At 38.5% G+C, this 16,743-nt stretch overlaps 4 protein-coding genes across 9 annotated transcripts; 2 read left to right on the top strand and 2 right to left on the bottom strand.

Moving 5' to 3' along the window:
• Nucleotides 1–249: 249 nt before the first annotated feature.
• On the bottom strand, nt 250–3,606 carry LOC126619080 (uncharacterized). 3 transcript variants are annotated; one of them, XM_050287345.1, is made up of 7 exons: nt 3,231–3,603; nt 2,716–2,795; nt 2,429–2,489; nt 1,411–1,468; nt 1,130–1,187; nt 796–868; nt 250–662 (listed from the first exon to the last, which is right to left on the bottom strand). In XM_050287345.1, exons 1-7 carry the CDS (start codon nt 3,555–3,557, stop codon nt 570–572), a joined length of 750 nt encoding a protein of 249 aa, XP_050143302.1. In that variant the 5' UTR covers nt 3,558–3,603; the 3' UTR covers nt 250–569. The 3 variants fall into 3 exon arrangements, with proteins under 3 accessions (XP_050143302.1, XP_050143303.1, XP_050143304.1); XM_050287346.1 differs by lacking the exon at nt 2,429–2,489 and having other exon boundaries at nt 2,760–2,795; nt 3,231–3,606; XM_050287347.1 differs by lacking the exons at nt 2,429–2,489; nt 2,716–2,795 and having other exon boundaries at nt 3,231–3,606.
• Nucleotides 3,607–4,293: 687 nt separating this feature from the next.
• LOC126619076 (UPF0603 protein At1g54780, chloroplastic-like) lies at nt 4,294–6,354 on the top strand. The gene is made up of 3 exons (XM_050287340.1): nt 4,294–4,877; nt 5,110–5,302; nt 5,927–6,354. The coding sequence occupies exons 1-3, from the start codon at nt 4,443–4,445 to the stop codon at nt 6,172–6,174; spliced, it is 876 nt and encodes a 291-aa protein (XP_050143297.1). The 5' UTR covers nt 4,294–4,442; the 3' UTR covers nt 6,175–6,354.
• Nucleotides 6,355–6,468: 114 nt separating this feature from the next.
• LOC126619073 (GDSL esterase/lipase At1g54790-like) lies at nt 6,469–9,825 on the bottom strand. 3 transcript variants are annotated; one of them, XM_050287339.1, is made up of 6 exons: nt 9,567–9,825; nt 9,112–9,126; nt 7,830–8,069; nt 7,324–7,691; nt 6,967–7,237; nt 6,469–6,855 (listed from the first exon to the last, which is right to left on the bottom strand). In XM_050287339.1, the coding sequence occupies exons 1-6, from the start codon at nt 9,808–9,810 to the stop codon at nt 6,587–6,589; spliced, it is 1,407 nt and encodes a 468-aa protein (XP_050143296.1). In that variant the 5' UTR covers nt 9,811–9,825; the 3' UTR covers nt 6,469–6,586. The 3 variants fall into 3 exon arrangements, with proteins under 3 accessions (XP_050143296.1, XP_050143294.1, XP_050143295.1); XM_050287337.1 differs by lacking the exons at nt 7,830–8,069; nt 9,112–9,126; XM_050287338.1 differs by lacking the exons at nt 9,112–9,126; nt 9,567–9,825 and having other exon boundaries at nt 7,830–8,117.
• A 1,295-nt stretch (nt 9,826–11,120) lies between these two features.
• Nucleotides 11,121–15,350, top strand: LOC126619072 (uncharacterized). 2 transcript variants are annotated; one of them, XR_007621941.1, is made up of 11 exons: nt 11,121–11,356; nt 11,528–11,597; nt 11,878–12,006; nt 12,097–12,160; nt 12,239–12,326; nt 12,538–12,622; nt 12,932–12,988; nt 13,294–13,407; nt 13,520–13,599; nt 13,813–14,324; nt 15,231–15,350. XR_007621941.1 is itself a non-coding variant. In XM_050287336.1 (10 exons), exons 1-10 carry the CDS (start codon nt 11,244–11,246, stop codon nt 14,207–14,209), a joined length of 1,197 nt encoding a protein of 398 aa, XP_050143293.1. In that variant the 5' UTR covers nt 11,121–11,243; the 3' UTR covers nt 14,210–14,513. The 2 variants fall into 2 exon arrangements, 1 of the variants encoding a protein (XP_050143293.1); XM_050287336.1 differs by lacking the exon at nt 15,231–15,350 and having other exon boundaries at nt 13,813–14,513.
• Nucleotides 15,351–16,743: the final 1,393 nt, after the last annotated feature.

Genomic DNA, 16,743 nt, shown 5'->3' with positions numbered 1-16,743 from the left:
TAAAATGACAATTTTTTTTTAAAAAGATACCCAATTTAATAAACAATTGACCAAAATGGTTTAACAAAAATTGAAGGTATTTTTATCATTTTCTTCCTTATTTAACAGAGATTTTTCACGAAATGACCAAAATGATGGATGTTGTACAAACTCAGGATCACTTCTATCGACTTTAAATATCAAGAACCAGTTCTATCGATTTTAAATCTCAGGGACCAAAGTGATGAGTTTTGTCAATCTCAAAGATCATTTTGGCTAAAATGCTTACTTTTAATTACGTTAGTTTAACAAAGCTCGAATTAAAACGGTGCTAATCACCGGTAATTATCAGAGTGACAAGCTAATGAGTGGAACAAGAACTCGAAAGAACTGCATACAGCTCTAACTGTCAACATAGTTTCGACAAGGAATGCCCTTGTAAAATCTCAACAATGATGCGAGGACCCTCGACTGTAAGTTTTTGATACAAGCTATTCTGCTTCCACACCGTCTCCAGGTGACTCTGAATCGTATACGTTTCAAAAAATTTAAGCTGAAAACCGCCTTTCAAACTCGATATTCATAAACGACTATAGAACAGTCATGGAGATAGCAGCTGAGCGAAGCTTCACGCCATCATCGTTCCACTTAGACTGCGGGGCAGTTGCTCCAGCGATGTATGTCTGTAACAGAAAATGGGGAGAACTGTTAACTTGACGAAGATATAGAAACCTTTGCGCGAACAATTCTATGAGATTGTAGTATTCAAGTTCAAAGGTAGGGGTTTGAATGTTTTGAAACTACGTGTTGACAAACCTTTCCGCCGTTAACAGCAGCTACAAGCGCTGCATGCTGTTCTTGCACACCAAACTCGTAGAAATAATAAGTCCTGAAACGTGTTGAACAACATATATCAAGACACATATTGCAAATACCATTTGCAAAAACATCCGAAAAGAAGCTATGGTTCCACACGTTGTTCCAATGGCTATATCTTACAAATGGAGCGGAGCTTAGAAGCTTTCCAAGTAGTGTACTCATAGACAAGAATTCATTATATTCAGTTAAGCGTAGGGAATGAAGAATACGTGATAGCATGACAGGCATGACTTCTTTCTTGAGAGAGAAAAGAAAGCAAAATCGAGCTTACCTAAAACCTTCTTCTTCCTTTATCCTTATAGCTCGGGCAGAGTATACAGTTGATCCAACTGCAATTGCAGAATGATTAGGAATAAGAATCAATACAAGACATAGCTGAAGGAGGATAAGGAGAGAAGCAAACTATAAGTTTATACACATTCCCGTATGCTAGAATTTAGAACAAGCAGAATGTAAATCTCGATCAACACTTATGTATAACTAAAGTTTTAAACCAATTTTTTGGTTTACCAAATCAGAGGCTGAGAAGACAGAAACCATGCTACAATGTACCTGGAATGAAGATTTTTGCTGCCTCCTTCAAGGAACCTAAATCTGTTATGTCTTTGGCCTGTCCAAGTTAGCATGTATCACATAAATTTGTCTTACATTAACATTTATCAAGCAATTTAGAAAGTGAACATAACGAAATTGCCTAATGTGGATTCATGACGATATAGGAAGGTGTTATGCTTCTAAAACCTGATCAGCCATGAATAAGATGGCGACTTTCCTCTAAGATATCTATACATATTGCAAGGTTTATAACTTAAAAAGCCAAAATATCTGAAGGCTCGACAAGTAATGAAAGGTGAGGTTTTCGAAAGAACATTCCTGATGACCACCCATGATACATGAGCTGAAGAGGAAGTCCGAGAGAGAGATCCAATTCTAAAACTAAAACCATCAACTGAAACCATACATGCAATGAGAAGATTTGGATGACAAACTCCAGTCGAAAACCAACCTAAGAGGAGATAAACAGCTAAAGTATGTATATATAACTGTAAAAGTTCCACACCACCAGCCATCTCCTTAAACAAATAACACCAGAAAAATATATCAGTATGCCTATGCAAAAATAACACTACCCTTATGTCCATAAAACATTCAGTTTGGCCAGATACCACCTCAATAAACAATTAAACACAGTGGCTACAAACCAAAAAAATTAACGAGAGAGAGCGAGGGAGAGAATAAGAAAAAGGCACAACATTCATCAAATTAACGCAGTACTATTGTTAATTCATGCGTGTGCACAGACATGCTCTAGTAATATAGCCATAGAGTAAATCAGTGTTCTAAAAGGCCCTGCCTAGGTGCTAGGTGGATGGCCACTGCCACAATAAATCCCTAGGCGTTGAAAAAATAAGAAAAGGGTGCCTACACCTACCTAGGCGTCCGCCTACCCCACTTAGATGCCTAGGCACTAGGCCCCTGCCCGCCGCCCAACGCTAGCCTATTAGAACCTTGGAGTAAATCGGTACAGGACAAGTTCTATAAAGAAAAATCAGTGACTGTCACTACCAACCTCTAAAAAGGTGATCTTGAGTGAATTGGATGGGCGAATAACAACACTCACAACCTCATATCTGCATCAACCAATAACAAGAAGAAAAACAAAATAAATACTGAAACTGATACAAATTCCTGGAAAGCATGGCCCAATAACAAAAACTATTTATCAAAGAACTGTTCTACATTGTTGGTTTTGCTTTGTGCAAAGAAAAAAGCTTTAAATGTGTAAATTTAGACAAAACTGAGACAAACAAGTTAACAAAATCTTTGAAGAGAAGGGAACTTGTACAAATGGCATACCCATCAGCAGATGCAAAACGCGCAGCAAAGGTCTTGGGCTTTACCTTATCTCCATAAAGGGACAATCCCGAGTTGTAATCCTAGAGTTTAAACACAATGCCGCATCCAGTTAGGAAATTGTGAACATTTCGAGATTACATTTACCAAATCCTAATTTACTGGTACAGCAATCAACTTGAAGAAACAAAAAAAATGAACTCTGAAGTATCTATATCTGAAATTTCTGATGTCAGGATAAAAAAATCAAGTAACTTTACGAAAAAATGCAATCCGAGAACTGCCCAGAAAAGGCAGTAACTTTACTTATCATAAACCCTTTGATATAATCCAGAGAATGAAGCTTCCCCTTAAGCCTAACATTATCTCTCTAATCCAGAAGGAAGCCTAATAAGTGGAACATATGCAAGTTCGAACCTTTCAGGGTACCAAAAACATGTTGAATGTAACTATAATTTTTGAGAAACTTAGGAATTTAGAAAATACAAAATCTTCAAAGTTGTTGAATGTAATGTTACCTCAGGCTCCTGAACGTCCTGAAACTGGGGAGGGACCCTAATGGCGAACCCATCGCCGAAGAACTGGAACCAGTTTTTCGTGTTGGAGATGCCGGAAAGGGCGGGTCTTGGAGGCGGCGGTGGAGCTTGTGGTGAAGAATGGGCAACTGGGTATTGCTGAGGGGTCAGAGAAATGAGGAAGAGGGAGGTTGTCTTGAGGATCAAGTTTCTTTTGGAGGAGGCGGGAGTGCTGGTGGGGAGAGAGATTGTGGGTTTTGGGGTAGTGGGATTAGGGTTTTGGGGAGGATTTGGTGGGTGGGGAGAGAGGGAGAGAAGAAGAATGGCCATGAGAAAATGAGGATGGCATTCATGGCTGTTGAAAATTTGGAGGGAGATAATGTGGGGACAGGATTTGGGGGTTTTTGTATGTCTGGATTGGGAAAGTTGGCTTTAGGGATTTGGATAATGGAAAAGGGTAGTTTGGTCATTTGAACTTATATTGTGCCAAAAGATCAAGACTTTTGCCACTGAATTGGTCACTTGAACTAAGTTGATCCTGAGTGACTATTTACTACAGTGGTAAAAAAATGTTGAACTCTTACATTCGAACTCCGTATATGGCTAATCTAACACCTAATCTAATAAAATTCATCGTTTTGATAAGGAGTGTGTGTGAATAACAATGCCCTAATAGTCGGTTTGGAGTTCACCATTTAAAATTTGACATTTAAATATTCAATGGTATTGTACATTTTGTAAATTAAGCGTTTTATGCATTGTATTAACATGTCTTGATATAACATATGATATGATAATGTGGTGTGACTTATTTACCCAATAAATTGACTCATAACATCTACTGTTTAAGCCAATAAATTTACAATTTTAAGTCAATCATAATCTGACTCGGTGTAGAGGATTTGAATCCCACCAAGTTACAATTTGGGTCATTTTATGTGTAAATTCCATTATTACCCTTGCTATCATGATTCAACTATATCAACCAAACAAGTGATGTGTATAAGAAGCCACTTTTGAAACCAACAGAGAGCTTCCATGTTATCCACATTCAAGTTCAGCCAACCAATCCAAAAACAAAAACAAATCCAAACCACCCAAAAATAACACCAAAACATGTAGAAAATCAAACCCTCCTCCCTCTCCTCTCATGGTTCACCATTCCTAAATTCCTTGCTCTCTCTCTCTCTCTCTCTCTCCCCCCCCCCCCCCCCAATGGAAACCATTCTTTCTTCTCCCTCACTCTCTCCTTTCTTCAACCCAAAACCTTCTTCTTTCAAGACCCTTTTGCCCCCCTCCCTCCAACCCAATCCCAAGCCTCTCCTCATCACTTCAAGCCTCAAAAATCACTCAGTTCAATCACCAAAAACATCTCTCCCAACACCCACAAATTGGGTTTCTTATGCTCAGCAAGGACTAGCTGCTCTTGCACTTTCTTTGGCACTGAACTTCTGCCCAGTTTTGCCTGATGGCAATGCACTAGCATCTGAGTTTGATGTGCTCAATGAAGGACCCCCAAAAGAGTCCTATGTTTTTGATGATGCCGGCGTGCTTAGCCGCGTGACCAAAGCGGACATAAAGAATTTGATGCAGGAATTGGAGTACAAGAAGAACTTCCGGATCAATTTCGTCACTGTTAGAAAGCTCACTGTAAGTTTGTTTCTGTCTTCTAAGGTTTGTTACTATGTTTGTTTTGAGTTTTGTGAATTTTGACCTTTTTGGGATACACTCTTGAGTTTTTAACTTCATATACATTGTATTTTAAGTGACTCACATTCACCTGTTAAATCCCTTAAGAGTATTTCACCACACATCCAACCGTTAAATTCAAAAGTATGTCATACATTAACGGACACTATAATTTTTTACGATTTGGTTGCAGAGCAAAGCTGATGCATTTGAGTATGCTGACCAAGTTTTGGAAAAATGGTACCCTTCTGTTGAAGAAGGCAACAACAAGGGCATTGTTGTGCTCGTCACCAGCCAAAAAGAAGGTGCGGTCACAGGTGGTCCTGCGTTTGTTCAAGCTGTTGGAGAAAATATCCTTGATGCAACTGTGTCCGAAAACCTTCCTGGTAACTATATGTCTTTACTTTTCTTACTTCAAGCAACTGTTCTTTTACGATACTAATATTTCGTGTCAAGTCGTAGTTTCTGAGCGTGATTCAGATCATATATAATATGTAACTGAGAGTTGAACTAGTTTTCTTCAATTGAAATGTCGGGTGGCGGAAAGCAGAGAAATGTAATATGAGTACCGAGTAGAGAAAGGTAATGCATTAAACCAAAACTCGAAGCACACAAGTATTACAACAATTTCAATTCATCTGGCATAAATTTTTAGCTCGGAGGATGGGGATACTCGGGTAGCTTAGTATACACGATCCAACGAAACAGAAGTTTTAACTCGGAGCTCCTCTTTAAGTTAAAAATGTTAGATGTTCTCTGTTACAACACAGGAAGTAGGATCTAGTTAGAATTCTCGTTTGTAGTTTGGAACTCGTGTAATCATAGAAGACTGTTGAAGTGAATAGTTCCTGCAAATTAAAGGGCACCACGCGCACAGCGAGCCTTTGCAAATTGTTTGGTGAAGGACCACATGTGACATGTCCGATAGTTCCATACATGATACGCCATAGTTTTAGTTTGTAAGAATTTTTCAGCTAAGTTGATGAGATTATTGGATGTGTTGACTGCAGTCTTGGCAACAGAAGAAAAGTACAATGAAGCCATTTTCAGCAGTGCCAAACGGCTAGTTGCTGCGATTAACGGACTTCCAGATACTGGCGGACCCAAAGTTAACGAAAACAAACGGGAATCCAACTTCAAAACCAAGGAGGAGACAGAAGAGAAACGTGGGCAGTTCACTCTTGTAGTTGGAGGATTGCTGGTGATTGCCTTTGTTGTTCCTATGGCACAATACTATGCTTATGTCTCAAGGAAATAAAAGTGGAACTTGTTCATCAGTTAGATTCGTCTTCCATTATTTCCCATAAATTTCGAAAACATGTATAACATGCAGTTGTACAAATCGATCATATTAAAATGGTTGATGAGAGACTTGAAATCAGAGAGGAACATGGTTCTTGTTGATATTTGTAAAAATATAATCGAACTGAGTTGATTACACGCGAATGCTTTCATTTTCGGCCACAACCTGTCTGCTTGCGTATGATACAATGGTGTATACCCGCTTATGCAGATGAATTTTTATATGAGAAATATGCATCCAGTGCCGGACTTTGAAACGGAATTTCTGTATAAATTTGTGAGAACTTAAGGTTTACTGCTACATTAAAGACTTAGCCTTACAAATACCAGACAAATGTTAAAATATGTAAATAAAACATGTTGGGGCTTCAGAACTTGAGCTTCAAAAGGAAAGGCATTTTGTCCGCGAAGGGCGGATCAGAATACTTTCCAGTGAGTATCTTTGACGAAACAAACTGGTTCGCAGCTTCGGTGTAATGAATTCCATCCCAACTAATGTAATCAGAACTATCGGTGCATCCTTTTGCTGTGACAGTTGTTCCGTTCAAGGTCTTCGTTTGTCCACAGGTTATCTGACTGTCATAGTTCAACGGTGGACCTCCATACCCGCAGCAAGCCATAATAGGTTGTTCAAATCCTGCAGATACAATTGATAAAAATCAGATATGAGATGATTAAAACAGAAAGTAACTACGCATATTCGGTATAATTCACAATGAAGAATTTTAAGGTCCTCAGATGTACAAACCATTTTTCGAATAATTTGATATGAGCTCAGATTTGATCGAAAAGATATCAACATAAATGACACTTGCATCCGAGTACTGGCCTTGCAACTTTTTGGTGAGGGCATGAAGCTGCAGGTTAAAGAGTTTAGCAGCTTGGTTGTGGTCGCTGACGCATCCTTGTTCGTCAAGCTTCGATGGATCAGTTCCAAACTTGGCAACATTCTGCGTCAAGCACCCGAGAGGACCCGTGTTGTGTATCCAAAAGTTCCTACCTCCTTGGTCATATAATCTCTGAAAAAAAAAAAACAATGAATGTTAGGTGGATGTCATCCTTCAATTCAAATTATTGATCATCCTTGTTGTGATGATGTACTGACCTTTATTCCTGTTTCGAATTCTGTCAAAATCATTGGAATGGAAGCGAGAATCTGATCCAATGATTTCGAATAAAATGCACCAGCGAGATCATTCTGGCCTATATCGAACATGTAGAGCCCCTTCGCGAAAAAAACTTCCGCGGGCAGATACTTGGGAAAGCTCCTACCTCTAGCTAGCAATTCAAGAACCTTGGCTTTGAATCTCAAAAACTGGGAGACCTGGACCCCGAAAGAAAACGGGCTGATGGATGTTGCAGTTGCTGGAAGTATAGTTGACCCTGCCGCGGCAAAGTTGCAACCCTTTTTGAATATTGGCAGGCCAACGGAATCCAGATAGGCATTGAGAAATGGAAGCTGCATTGCATTCACTGCAAAACGTTATACACAAAACATAAGGACACGTTCATCACAAAAATGTACAAGTGCTAAGACCATAGACTTAGAAATATATGTATGAATTAAATGCGGTAGAACAAAGCTAGGAGGGAACAAAATTGAAAAGTTACAAAGAAAATCAACGATGAGGCGGCCATCGGAGTATCTCCCAGATGGGGTTTTGAAATAAGATTGTCCATAAGGAGGAAGAATGATCTCAATGCCGGCGGAAACAAGATTGCCAGTGTCGGAATTCGAATCGCCAAAGTTGAAAACGGCAGGGTGGTTGAAGTGGATGGATTTGGAAAGAGGTAAGGAGATGGAAATCAATGTGAGAATTTGAATGACGCAGGCTTTGGCAGCCATGGAAAATGCAACAGGTTACTTCTTAGGCTGTTGCTTTCACTTAATGAAGCCTTTGACGATACGTTTTTGACCATACGTTTTTGTTTGGTGAGCTGTTGTGGGGCTCAAGTGTAAGTTGGTGGTCTGCTTTCACATGCGGAAAGCCAAAGGGCCAAGACAAAAGTGATATTAAATTTATGGGAATGAGGATTCGAACTGACATGAGTGTACTGTCTTAACCAACTGACTTATGTCTTGGAACAATACCTATAAACGTTTACATGTGTAATATAAAAATGTGAAAATGGGATAAACCGTTGTGGGGTAAAGTAAAAACATTGCAAAAGTGAGTTGTGAGAAATTTACTGAGAAAATCTATGACGAGACGGCCATGACAAAACCTCCCAGATGGAGTTTTGAAGAAAGACTGTCCAGATGGAGTTTTGAATCGCCGAAGTTGAAAGCGGTGGGGTAGTAGAACTTGGTTGAGTTTGAAGAAGGTAGAAAAATGGAAAATAAGGTGAAAATTTGGAGGGTCGAAGTTTTGGTAGCCATGGATGAAGAGACTTGATGTTCACGGATGTGTTAATTAAGTACCAACCACCAAAACACAGTGATGCATCATGTGTCGTATGGGGCCAAGTTTATGAGCATAGTGAAAGCTTAAAAAGTTTGATTTGACTTTTGGCATTCCTCGTGTAATTATCTGAATTTTAAATTGAATATTTTATTGGAGAAGGTTAATTAACACATTAAACGAAACGTAATATGAAAATGATTTTTAATTTACACACTCTTTTACTTTCCTTACACATCTATAATTATTCATGATCGTTGAATTAAATAAATTTGAAAGAATAAAAAAAGAAATAAACATAAGTGTGCAAGCGAAGAAAAAATGCGTACAAATTATGTTTCCATGTAATATATGTGCATGTATAATTTAGACAAATACACCTATGTTCATAATCTATACTAACGAGTCCCTTAGGGGACATCTGATAAAATTGGAAGTTGCATGTGGTCTACTATCTTAGTGGATAAGATTTTGGGTTTTTACCTAGGCGTCTCTTGGGTTCGAAACTCTTCTTTCTTAATTATGGTAATAATTTTGACCCCTTCCTTTAACAATAATAAATTTAAAAAAATAATCTACGCTGACTGAAAAAATTTTAAACTTAAAGCTAAAAATAATTTAAAGCCTATTTAGTAATTTAAATCCACTTTCGCAAACATATTTTTTTCTCTCCCAGACAAATAAGCTTAGTTCTAATAATACTTACAAATAAGATGGTAATGTAATATCATCACTATAGATATGTGTATGTTCATAATTTGAAAATAATTCTCCTACAAATATAAAATTTGAGTAGAAAACTTGTGTCGAGTTTTATGCGGAGAAAATTGAATTTAAAAGGTTAAAGTCATATTTTCAATATAATATTATAATGCATGCACGAGATACATAGAAGTTTGTCATCATCCGCAAGTAGTGCATGTGAGTAATAAGCCCAGAAACTTACTCAGAAAATCTACGATCAGACGGCCATCGGAAGCCCTCCCCGATGATGACGGAGGATTGAAGTAGGTCTGTCCATAAGGCAGCGGAAGGTTGAAACCAAGCCCAGCACCAAGCTCCCCGGTGTCGGAGTTTGAATCCCCGAAGTTGAAAACCGCCGGATAGCTGAACTTTATCGAACTGGCAGCCGGTAAAGCAGTTGCCAGCAAGGCGAACATTCTGAGAATAATGTAGTTCTTGGCAGCCATGGATGTTGAAATATGAAAGCTTAGGACAGAGAAGCTGCAATGTGATTGAAGCATTGTGCATGTGAGTGTGAATTTATAGGGTTGTTTTGGGTAATGTACCCGAAGTTTTCTTTCCTAATTTTTGGTGGAAAGCAAAGTTTTCCTTTTTCTTGCCCAAAAAAGGTGTTTCCTTTGAGTTTCGGAAATGCAAATATTGCCAAAAAAGCAAAGTTTAATTGTTCAATTACGATTCTGCCCTTCATGCATTCCAATTAGCCACATCTAAATGTACGGACACAGCTATATGTGGCTAATTAGTCCCCGTAATAAGAAGGCTTCTAAGGGTGTATTTGGAACTTTGAAGAACCAGATGGGATTCTTTACTACTTGAAGCAAGAACTACATGAGGACCTTATAGCAAGCAAGGGCTCAAAACTTGTATTTTTGAAAACGTCTAAAAAAACTTTTTTTTTGTTTTATCCTAGAGAGAGTTTGAAACTATTACAATAATTTAAGAGAGGGAAATTTCGAACCTAGGATCATGGGTAAAAATAACACCATATCTACTAAGATATTGGACCACATGCTTATTTTTTCCTTTCTTTGTGATTCATCTAAGATTTTGTTTCCAAGTCCGATTAGACCAAACATCTAAAGATGTGCTCTTCCAAAAGCTCAATACAATGTGTCCGCTCTCTTGCATTAACAATTGGGTAGTGCTATTTACATATTCTTTTTTATCTACCGCCCAACCTTGTACTTTTTGTCCACTAATCTTTTTTAATTCATTCAATCTGATTTTGAAAATTGAAAAAAGTTTGTAAAGAGGTAAAAATAGGAATATGGATACCACCACCCTAAAAATTAATGCCCATCTTTGTAAACTAGAGTGATAATGTTGCCCTGTAAAAATAGATTGTTGATGCCCATCTTGACCTCACTCTTTTTTTTTCCCACAAATGTTCATGCATTTGGCTTAACGTGTGTCGACCTGGCAATTTTTAATAGTTAATCTTACATGTTTAACCACGTGACGCTTTTATCAAAAAATTTCTCATTAAATTGTAATTCAATTTTATGTTGAATATAATATGAAAATGCTAGTCTCCTCATTGTTTTCTTTCTATAATTATCTTCTTGTTGCTTTATTTGTGTTCGTTAATGAATTCGTGTTAGTGTTAAGTAAAGATTTGTGAGTAGTGATGATAGGACCGAGTTGAATTGATCAGACCGAACCGAGTCAAATTGACCAGACCGAACCGAATACAGGTTAATGTTTTCAGTTATAAGAGTTTGAATAAAACTGAACCGGACCAAACCACCTTTGGTGGGGTGGGATAAACGATGTCGTTTTACTCTGTTTTGCTTGTAATTAAAACCTGTGCTTCCATGGCGGGTAGTTGATTCCGCAGCCCAACGGACATTCCTAAAACCCTAGAATCTCCAACCGTAAAATGACGGCCACGGCGGAGCACGACCTCCTCCATCCTTCAACCCCTCTGTGTCTCCACTTGCTCTCAGCTTTCCTCGCCATGGAGCCCACCGACTCCCTCATCGCCTTGGCCCGGTAACTCCCCCGGCGCACGTTAACACAACGCCTTACTATCCAGACTTAAGAGCACCGATTGCACCAATTTTTGAGCTTTACGCGCTATTCGGTGCACTTTAGTGTATGGTGGCGCAAGTTAGCACCTTCTTCTTCTTGTTTCTGAATATTTTGTATTTGTGAATTTTGCAGGGAATGCGGCGGAGGGAGGGTTACTGAGAGAGTGCAGAGGTTCATTTGGGATCATTGCATGGGTAAAAATGTAATTTTCTATGCCCTCTACTTATTGCATAGTTTGTAATTACATATTTGAATTGTTATACTTTGATTGCTGAGAAATTTGGGGGAAAAGAATCGATTTTTGTTCTTTTAAAACTAGTGAAGCAATTCAGTGTGGAAGTTTTATCATTTGTGGCGTGTTTGTGGCGTGTCCGATTGGGTGTGGCGTGTTTGTTTTGGGTGGAATCGAATTCCTATGTTGGAAATCTTACTTTTCGAATTTCTTAAGTGTAAATTTTGGCTCAGTTGAATGCTCAACGCAGGCTGGGAAATTACACGCACCGTACCTGAAGAAATTTCTGAAGAAGCTTATTGCCGAAGTTGAGTTGAACCGCGGAGATGTGTTGGATGAGCTATACGAGCATTACGCCCATTTCATGATTTCTTTGAAGGTATAGCTGATGTGCAATGTTTGATGAAGCTGTGCATTTACGTTATTCGCTTGTTTTCAAGTGGAATTAACAAGCTGTTTTGTTCATTAGGACAGTGATCTTGAAAGAGACAATGCAAGGGTCTTCAAATCCATTTCGTTTCTGTTTCCCGATGGTATAATTCATGTGATGTTGGTTTATGGAGTTTGTCATTCTTGATTAGCATGTTGATTCAATGACTTTGTACCTCTAGGTTGTTTGGAACTTACAAGTTGTCCTGAGTCGCGGAAGCTGATGGTTCCCCTGCAATGTTCACTCAACATGCTTGAAGGAGATACCGGGTATGCTTAATCGTTGATATCTTTTAGACTTTTATCTTCTAGTTGATATGCAGTACCTTATTTTCTGTGTTACGTTTTCTACGTGCACAGTATACAAGAATTTGACAAGTTTTAGCATTTTACATGTTTTAATTGGTTTGTACTAGTTCATAATAATCACTTCATTTTGTTATTACAAAGGGTTAATTATTATTGGCTAGTTTTAATGCAGGTGTTCAGTTTGGCCGTCAAGTCTTTATTTATCAGAGTGTATACTTTCGTTTCCCGACTTATTTACTAATAAGTCGTGCTTTGAGGTAAGTTCAATTTTCTAGCATTCATCTCATCGAGTTGCACAAACAGATTATTCGTTACATGAAGGGAGCCATGATAATCCAAGAGCTGGCTGGCTTTGCTGTTGCCTGTTCAACTGATGTCTGAAATAATCAGCTAAATTATGTTTTGTGGTAAAAGTATTCTTGCTAAGCTAGTTATTACCTTTTGTTTCTTTTTTAAAGCACATTTCTTGTTCTTTCCGTGCACTTTTATTCATGGATTTTGTTGTAGTATATTTGCTATGATGGCCTACGTGCATATTACGTGATTATATTGTTTACTGTGAATAGGTTGGCTCGGGTGTTGGTTTGGTTGGTATCTGTCTTGCCCATGTCAAGGCATCGAAGGTATGTTATCCAAATTTGAAAGAAGAGGAAAGCATTCTCCTTTTATAGTACCATTAGATTTTTCATGAATAATCAGCAAAAGGTCTAGGAGAATTTCTGTTCTTTCACCGCACACATGAATTATTTTAAAGTGATACATTATTGTCGGTGACATTGTGGATTCAATTAGGACCGAGGGTGATTTAACATGATATTTTCAGTCTTTTAATATTAAACACATACCTACCAACAGACACATGTATCGCTAATTATAATAAGGCAAATGGCGTCGGTATTCAGCTGAGGAAAGTTTGTGTTGGATATAGGTGATCCCAAGTGATGGTGACCTGTCAACTTTAGCAAACATGATGGTCAATCTGGAATTGAACCACATTAGCGTTGAAACTAATATGTCAGAAACTACCGAGGATCCGTATATGGTGAGTCACTTACCATGATTTCACTCTAGTTGGTAAATGAATGGAATTGACGGGGAATGAAAATTGCTCGACTTGTAATACCATTAAATTATAATAATCTTAACAAACTCAGGTAAAAACCGTAAAATGCCTTCATCTACCTTGGGAGTCTGTCTCAGAGAGTGAGCTTCAGAACCTCAAGCCAGACATAATGTGAGTATTTCTTTCATGAGACTGCAGACTTCAACTACCAACGCTTACCCCTATCAAAATTTAGACTACTTTAATTCCTTGCTACGTTAATCAAAGTTTTGAGATAGTGATATGTGATAAAGTTAGATTATTTCGGGATGCTGCAGTTTTGTTTAGTTATTTTGCTAGAAAGCTATGCTAATTTGAGTAATTTCCTTATTTCTCATTCAACAGTTTGGGTGCAGACGTAATTTATGATCCCATATGCCTCCCTCATCTTGTTCGAATACTTGCTTTACTTCTAAACCAGATGAAATTGGAAAGTAAAGGTGCTGATGGTAGCGTCAATGGATATCGTCAAGGGAATGGCAATGGCGATAAATTTGATGCTTTCCTAGCCAAAAGAACAGATAACAGTGCCACAAATGCTGGATCAAAGAAAGGTTCGATGGCTTTTATCTCTACTGTCATCCGCACTATTGACACATTCGATAAATTTTGTGCTTTGTTGGACTCGGCTAACCTTATCATCAAAGACGTAACTGAAACACTTCGGCCTTCGAATTTGCTTCCGTACATGCAGTCATATGATCGAACCGCTGTTCGGCTGTTTGCCATCTCATGTAAATAGGCTATTTGAACTTCTAGTTAGGCACATTGTTGCTCAACGGCTACAAACGTACGGCATGTTCCCGCGATTTGAAGATTTTTGTTGTAAAAGTTGTAAGATTTGTTAAACTTGTAGGGTGCGTTTGTTGTACCGGACTGTTTTGGACTGGACTAGCTGCAGGGGCTAAGCTGGACTGGCTTAGACTAGACTAAGTTGGACTAACTTAGGTCCAGCTTAGACTAGACTAAGTTGGACTAACTTAGGGAAGCTTTTGGTGCAGTGTCGGACTAATAACCAAAATAATAAAAAATAATTCTCTTTTTTCTTTTTTTTTTCTTTTTCTTTCTCTTTTTTCTAGTCAACTGCATTCCTTCTCCCGAAAACAAATGAACTCTGTACATATATAATTGTGCACCAAATGGATCCAAAAAAAAAATTGTGCCCTAATTTCCCTATCTAGAATCTCCATCTCTCTCTCGAAAGTTGCAGAAGGAATTTGGTATGCAGAGCACCCTTGGGTTTTGGTTATTTCCTTTTGGATTTGAGGCCACAAAATTTTCTTATCAAATCTGGGTTTTGCAAAGATTCAAACGAACTTGGTTTTGCAATTCGAATTTGGGTTTGCAATTCGAATATGGGATTTGCAATTCGTGTCTGGGTTTTGCGATTCAAATATGGGTTTTGCAATCTTAGCGAATCTGGGTTTTGTGATTCGAGCGGATTTGCGAAGATGTGCAGATGTGTGCAAAGAGAGGACGTTATGGTTGCAGAGAAGATGAAATTGTGGTCGCAAAGAAGATGAAGCTGGGGTTGCAGAGAGGACGCTAGCAGAGCAACGGGAGTAGGACGAAGTAGGCCTTAGCTAGTCCTGTGGTTTTCGGGGACTCTCGCTAAAAATTGCTAGCGATGCCGTTAGTCTGGGCGAGTCCCAGCTAATCTCATTAATATTAGTCCCTCATCACAACAAACGCTGGACTACACTAAAAGCTAATCCAGTCTAGTCTAATGAAACTTAGTGAAGCCAAACAAACGGGCCCGTAAGGTACTTTTAAAGGTTGTAGGGTTTTTTTTCTTGTTCAAGTGGCACACAAATTTGGGAGAATTTCTTGGGTGCGTGTGACGCTATCGTCTCACCTATACGCCCAAGACACGACAAATCTCACCTAGTAGCAATTATTCCATGCGGCCGTCCGTATGTGGCAAGTGGGGTGGGACCACGAGGTGGATCAAGTGCTGACAAAATACAATCAGCTCTTGTTTTGCTAATGTGGCCCCATGAACGTGTAGTTTGGTAGTCGCACATTCTGACCCCACACGATAAGTGTTTCGGCCCAACAATCATGGTATGGATGTTTAGACCCAAGAACTCCTCTTAAATACAAGAGAATAACTTATAGGGTGCGTTTGTTGCACCGAACTGTCTCGGACTGGACTAATTTCAGGAGCTAAGCTGGACCGGCTTATACTAGACTAAGTTTGACTAGTTTAGTGAAGCGTTTGGTGCAGTGTCGGACTAAGAAATAGGATAAGGAAAACAGTGTTGTCACCAGTTTGGTGTTTGCTCATACTAGGACTACATTATTGTTCTATATTAATTTCTTTTGACACGCCCCAACCCTGATATTCCCCAAATACCAGGATGGGCACGTGATGACCGACACCTGAGGGTGACGAAGCCATTTTTAACATGCATACCGATAAAATATGTAATTAGAACAAATTAAACCAAAGCAGAATCATGTTCAGAGCATACAACTACTTAAGAATAATGTGAAAGAATTATAATATAAGGTACGAATAAAGGAATGAGTCATACACTGAGAAGACTCGGAGATGCCTAAGCAGAAGTGCTCTTACACCGGGATCATGTACCTTGATCCTAACTCCTGAGGGAGTGCAAAAACAGAAAAAATGAGTGGACCAAAGTTTATAATAATAGTACTAATAATAAAATAAAATAAAAACCATTTTCTTTATGAACATAGTAACCCCCTGTTTTGAAAACACATATATAATACTACATCGTAGTTTTTATAAAAAATCATAGCATGCCATGAAAAACATTCATAAAACATCTGTAAATCATATCCACGATGCACTCAACTAGGGGTATCATAGTCACCCGAAGGCAGTACTTGTCCATTATCCGAAGGTGAAGCTGAATAACTTGTCCATCACCCGAAGGTGAAGCTGTATAAAATAGCATATATCCACACCGACACTGCTTTCGGCAGTGAAACTGAGGGTATATAATATATCATATCTCACTCATCCATCATCTGTGTCTTATGGCCATAGACATCTATACCTGTGGTGTGTGGATGTGCCGTATGATAACCCACTAGGTAAGTACCAAAACATATCTTAAAATCTCGTATCAAACATCAGTGCTCAAAAGTTCAAACCTCATCTCATAAATCCATGACAAACCATAATCATAAATCCATAATAAACATATACGTGAATCCATAGAATTTCATAAACGAAAATCCAATGATTCTTAACCTTTAGTTATACATAAATCTGATAAATCATAATTATTCTGTAAAAGTAAT

The sequence above is a fragment of the Malus sylvestris genome, chromosome 4 (assembly GCF_916048215.2).
Source record: "Malus sylvestris chromosome 4, drMalSylv7.2, whole genome shotgun sequence".
Classification (NCBI taxonomy): Eukaryota; Viridiplantae; Streptophyta; class Magnoliopsida; order Rosales; family Rosaceae; genus Malus; species Malus sylvestris.
Note: the sequence above shows the minus strand (reverse complement) of the source record. Positions and strands in the feature narration are given on the sequence as shown.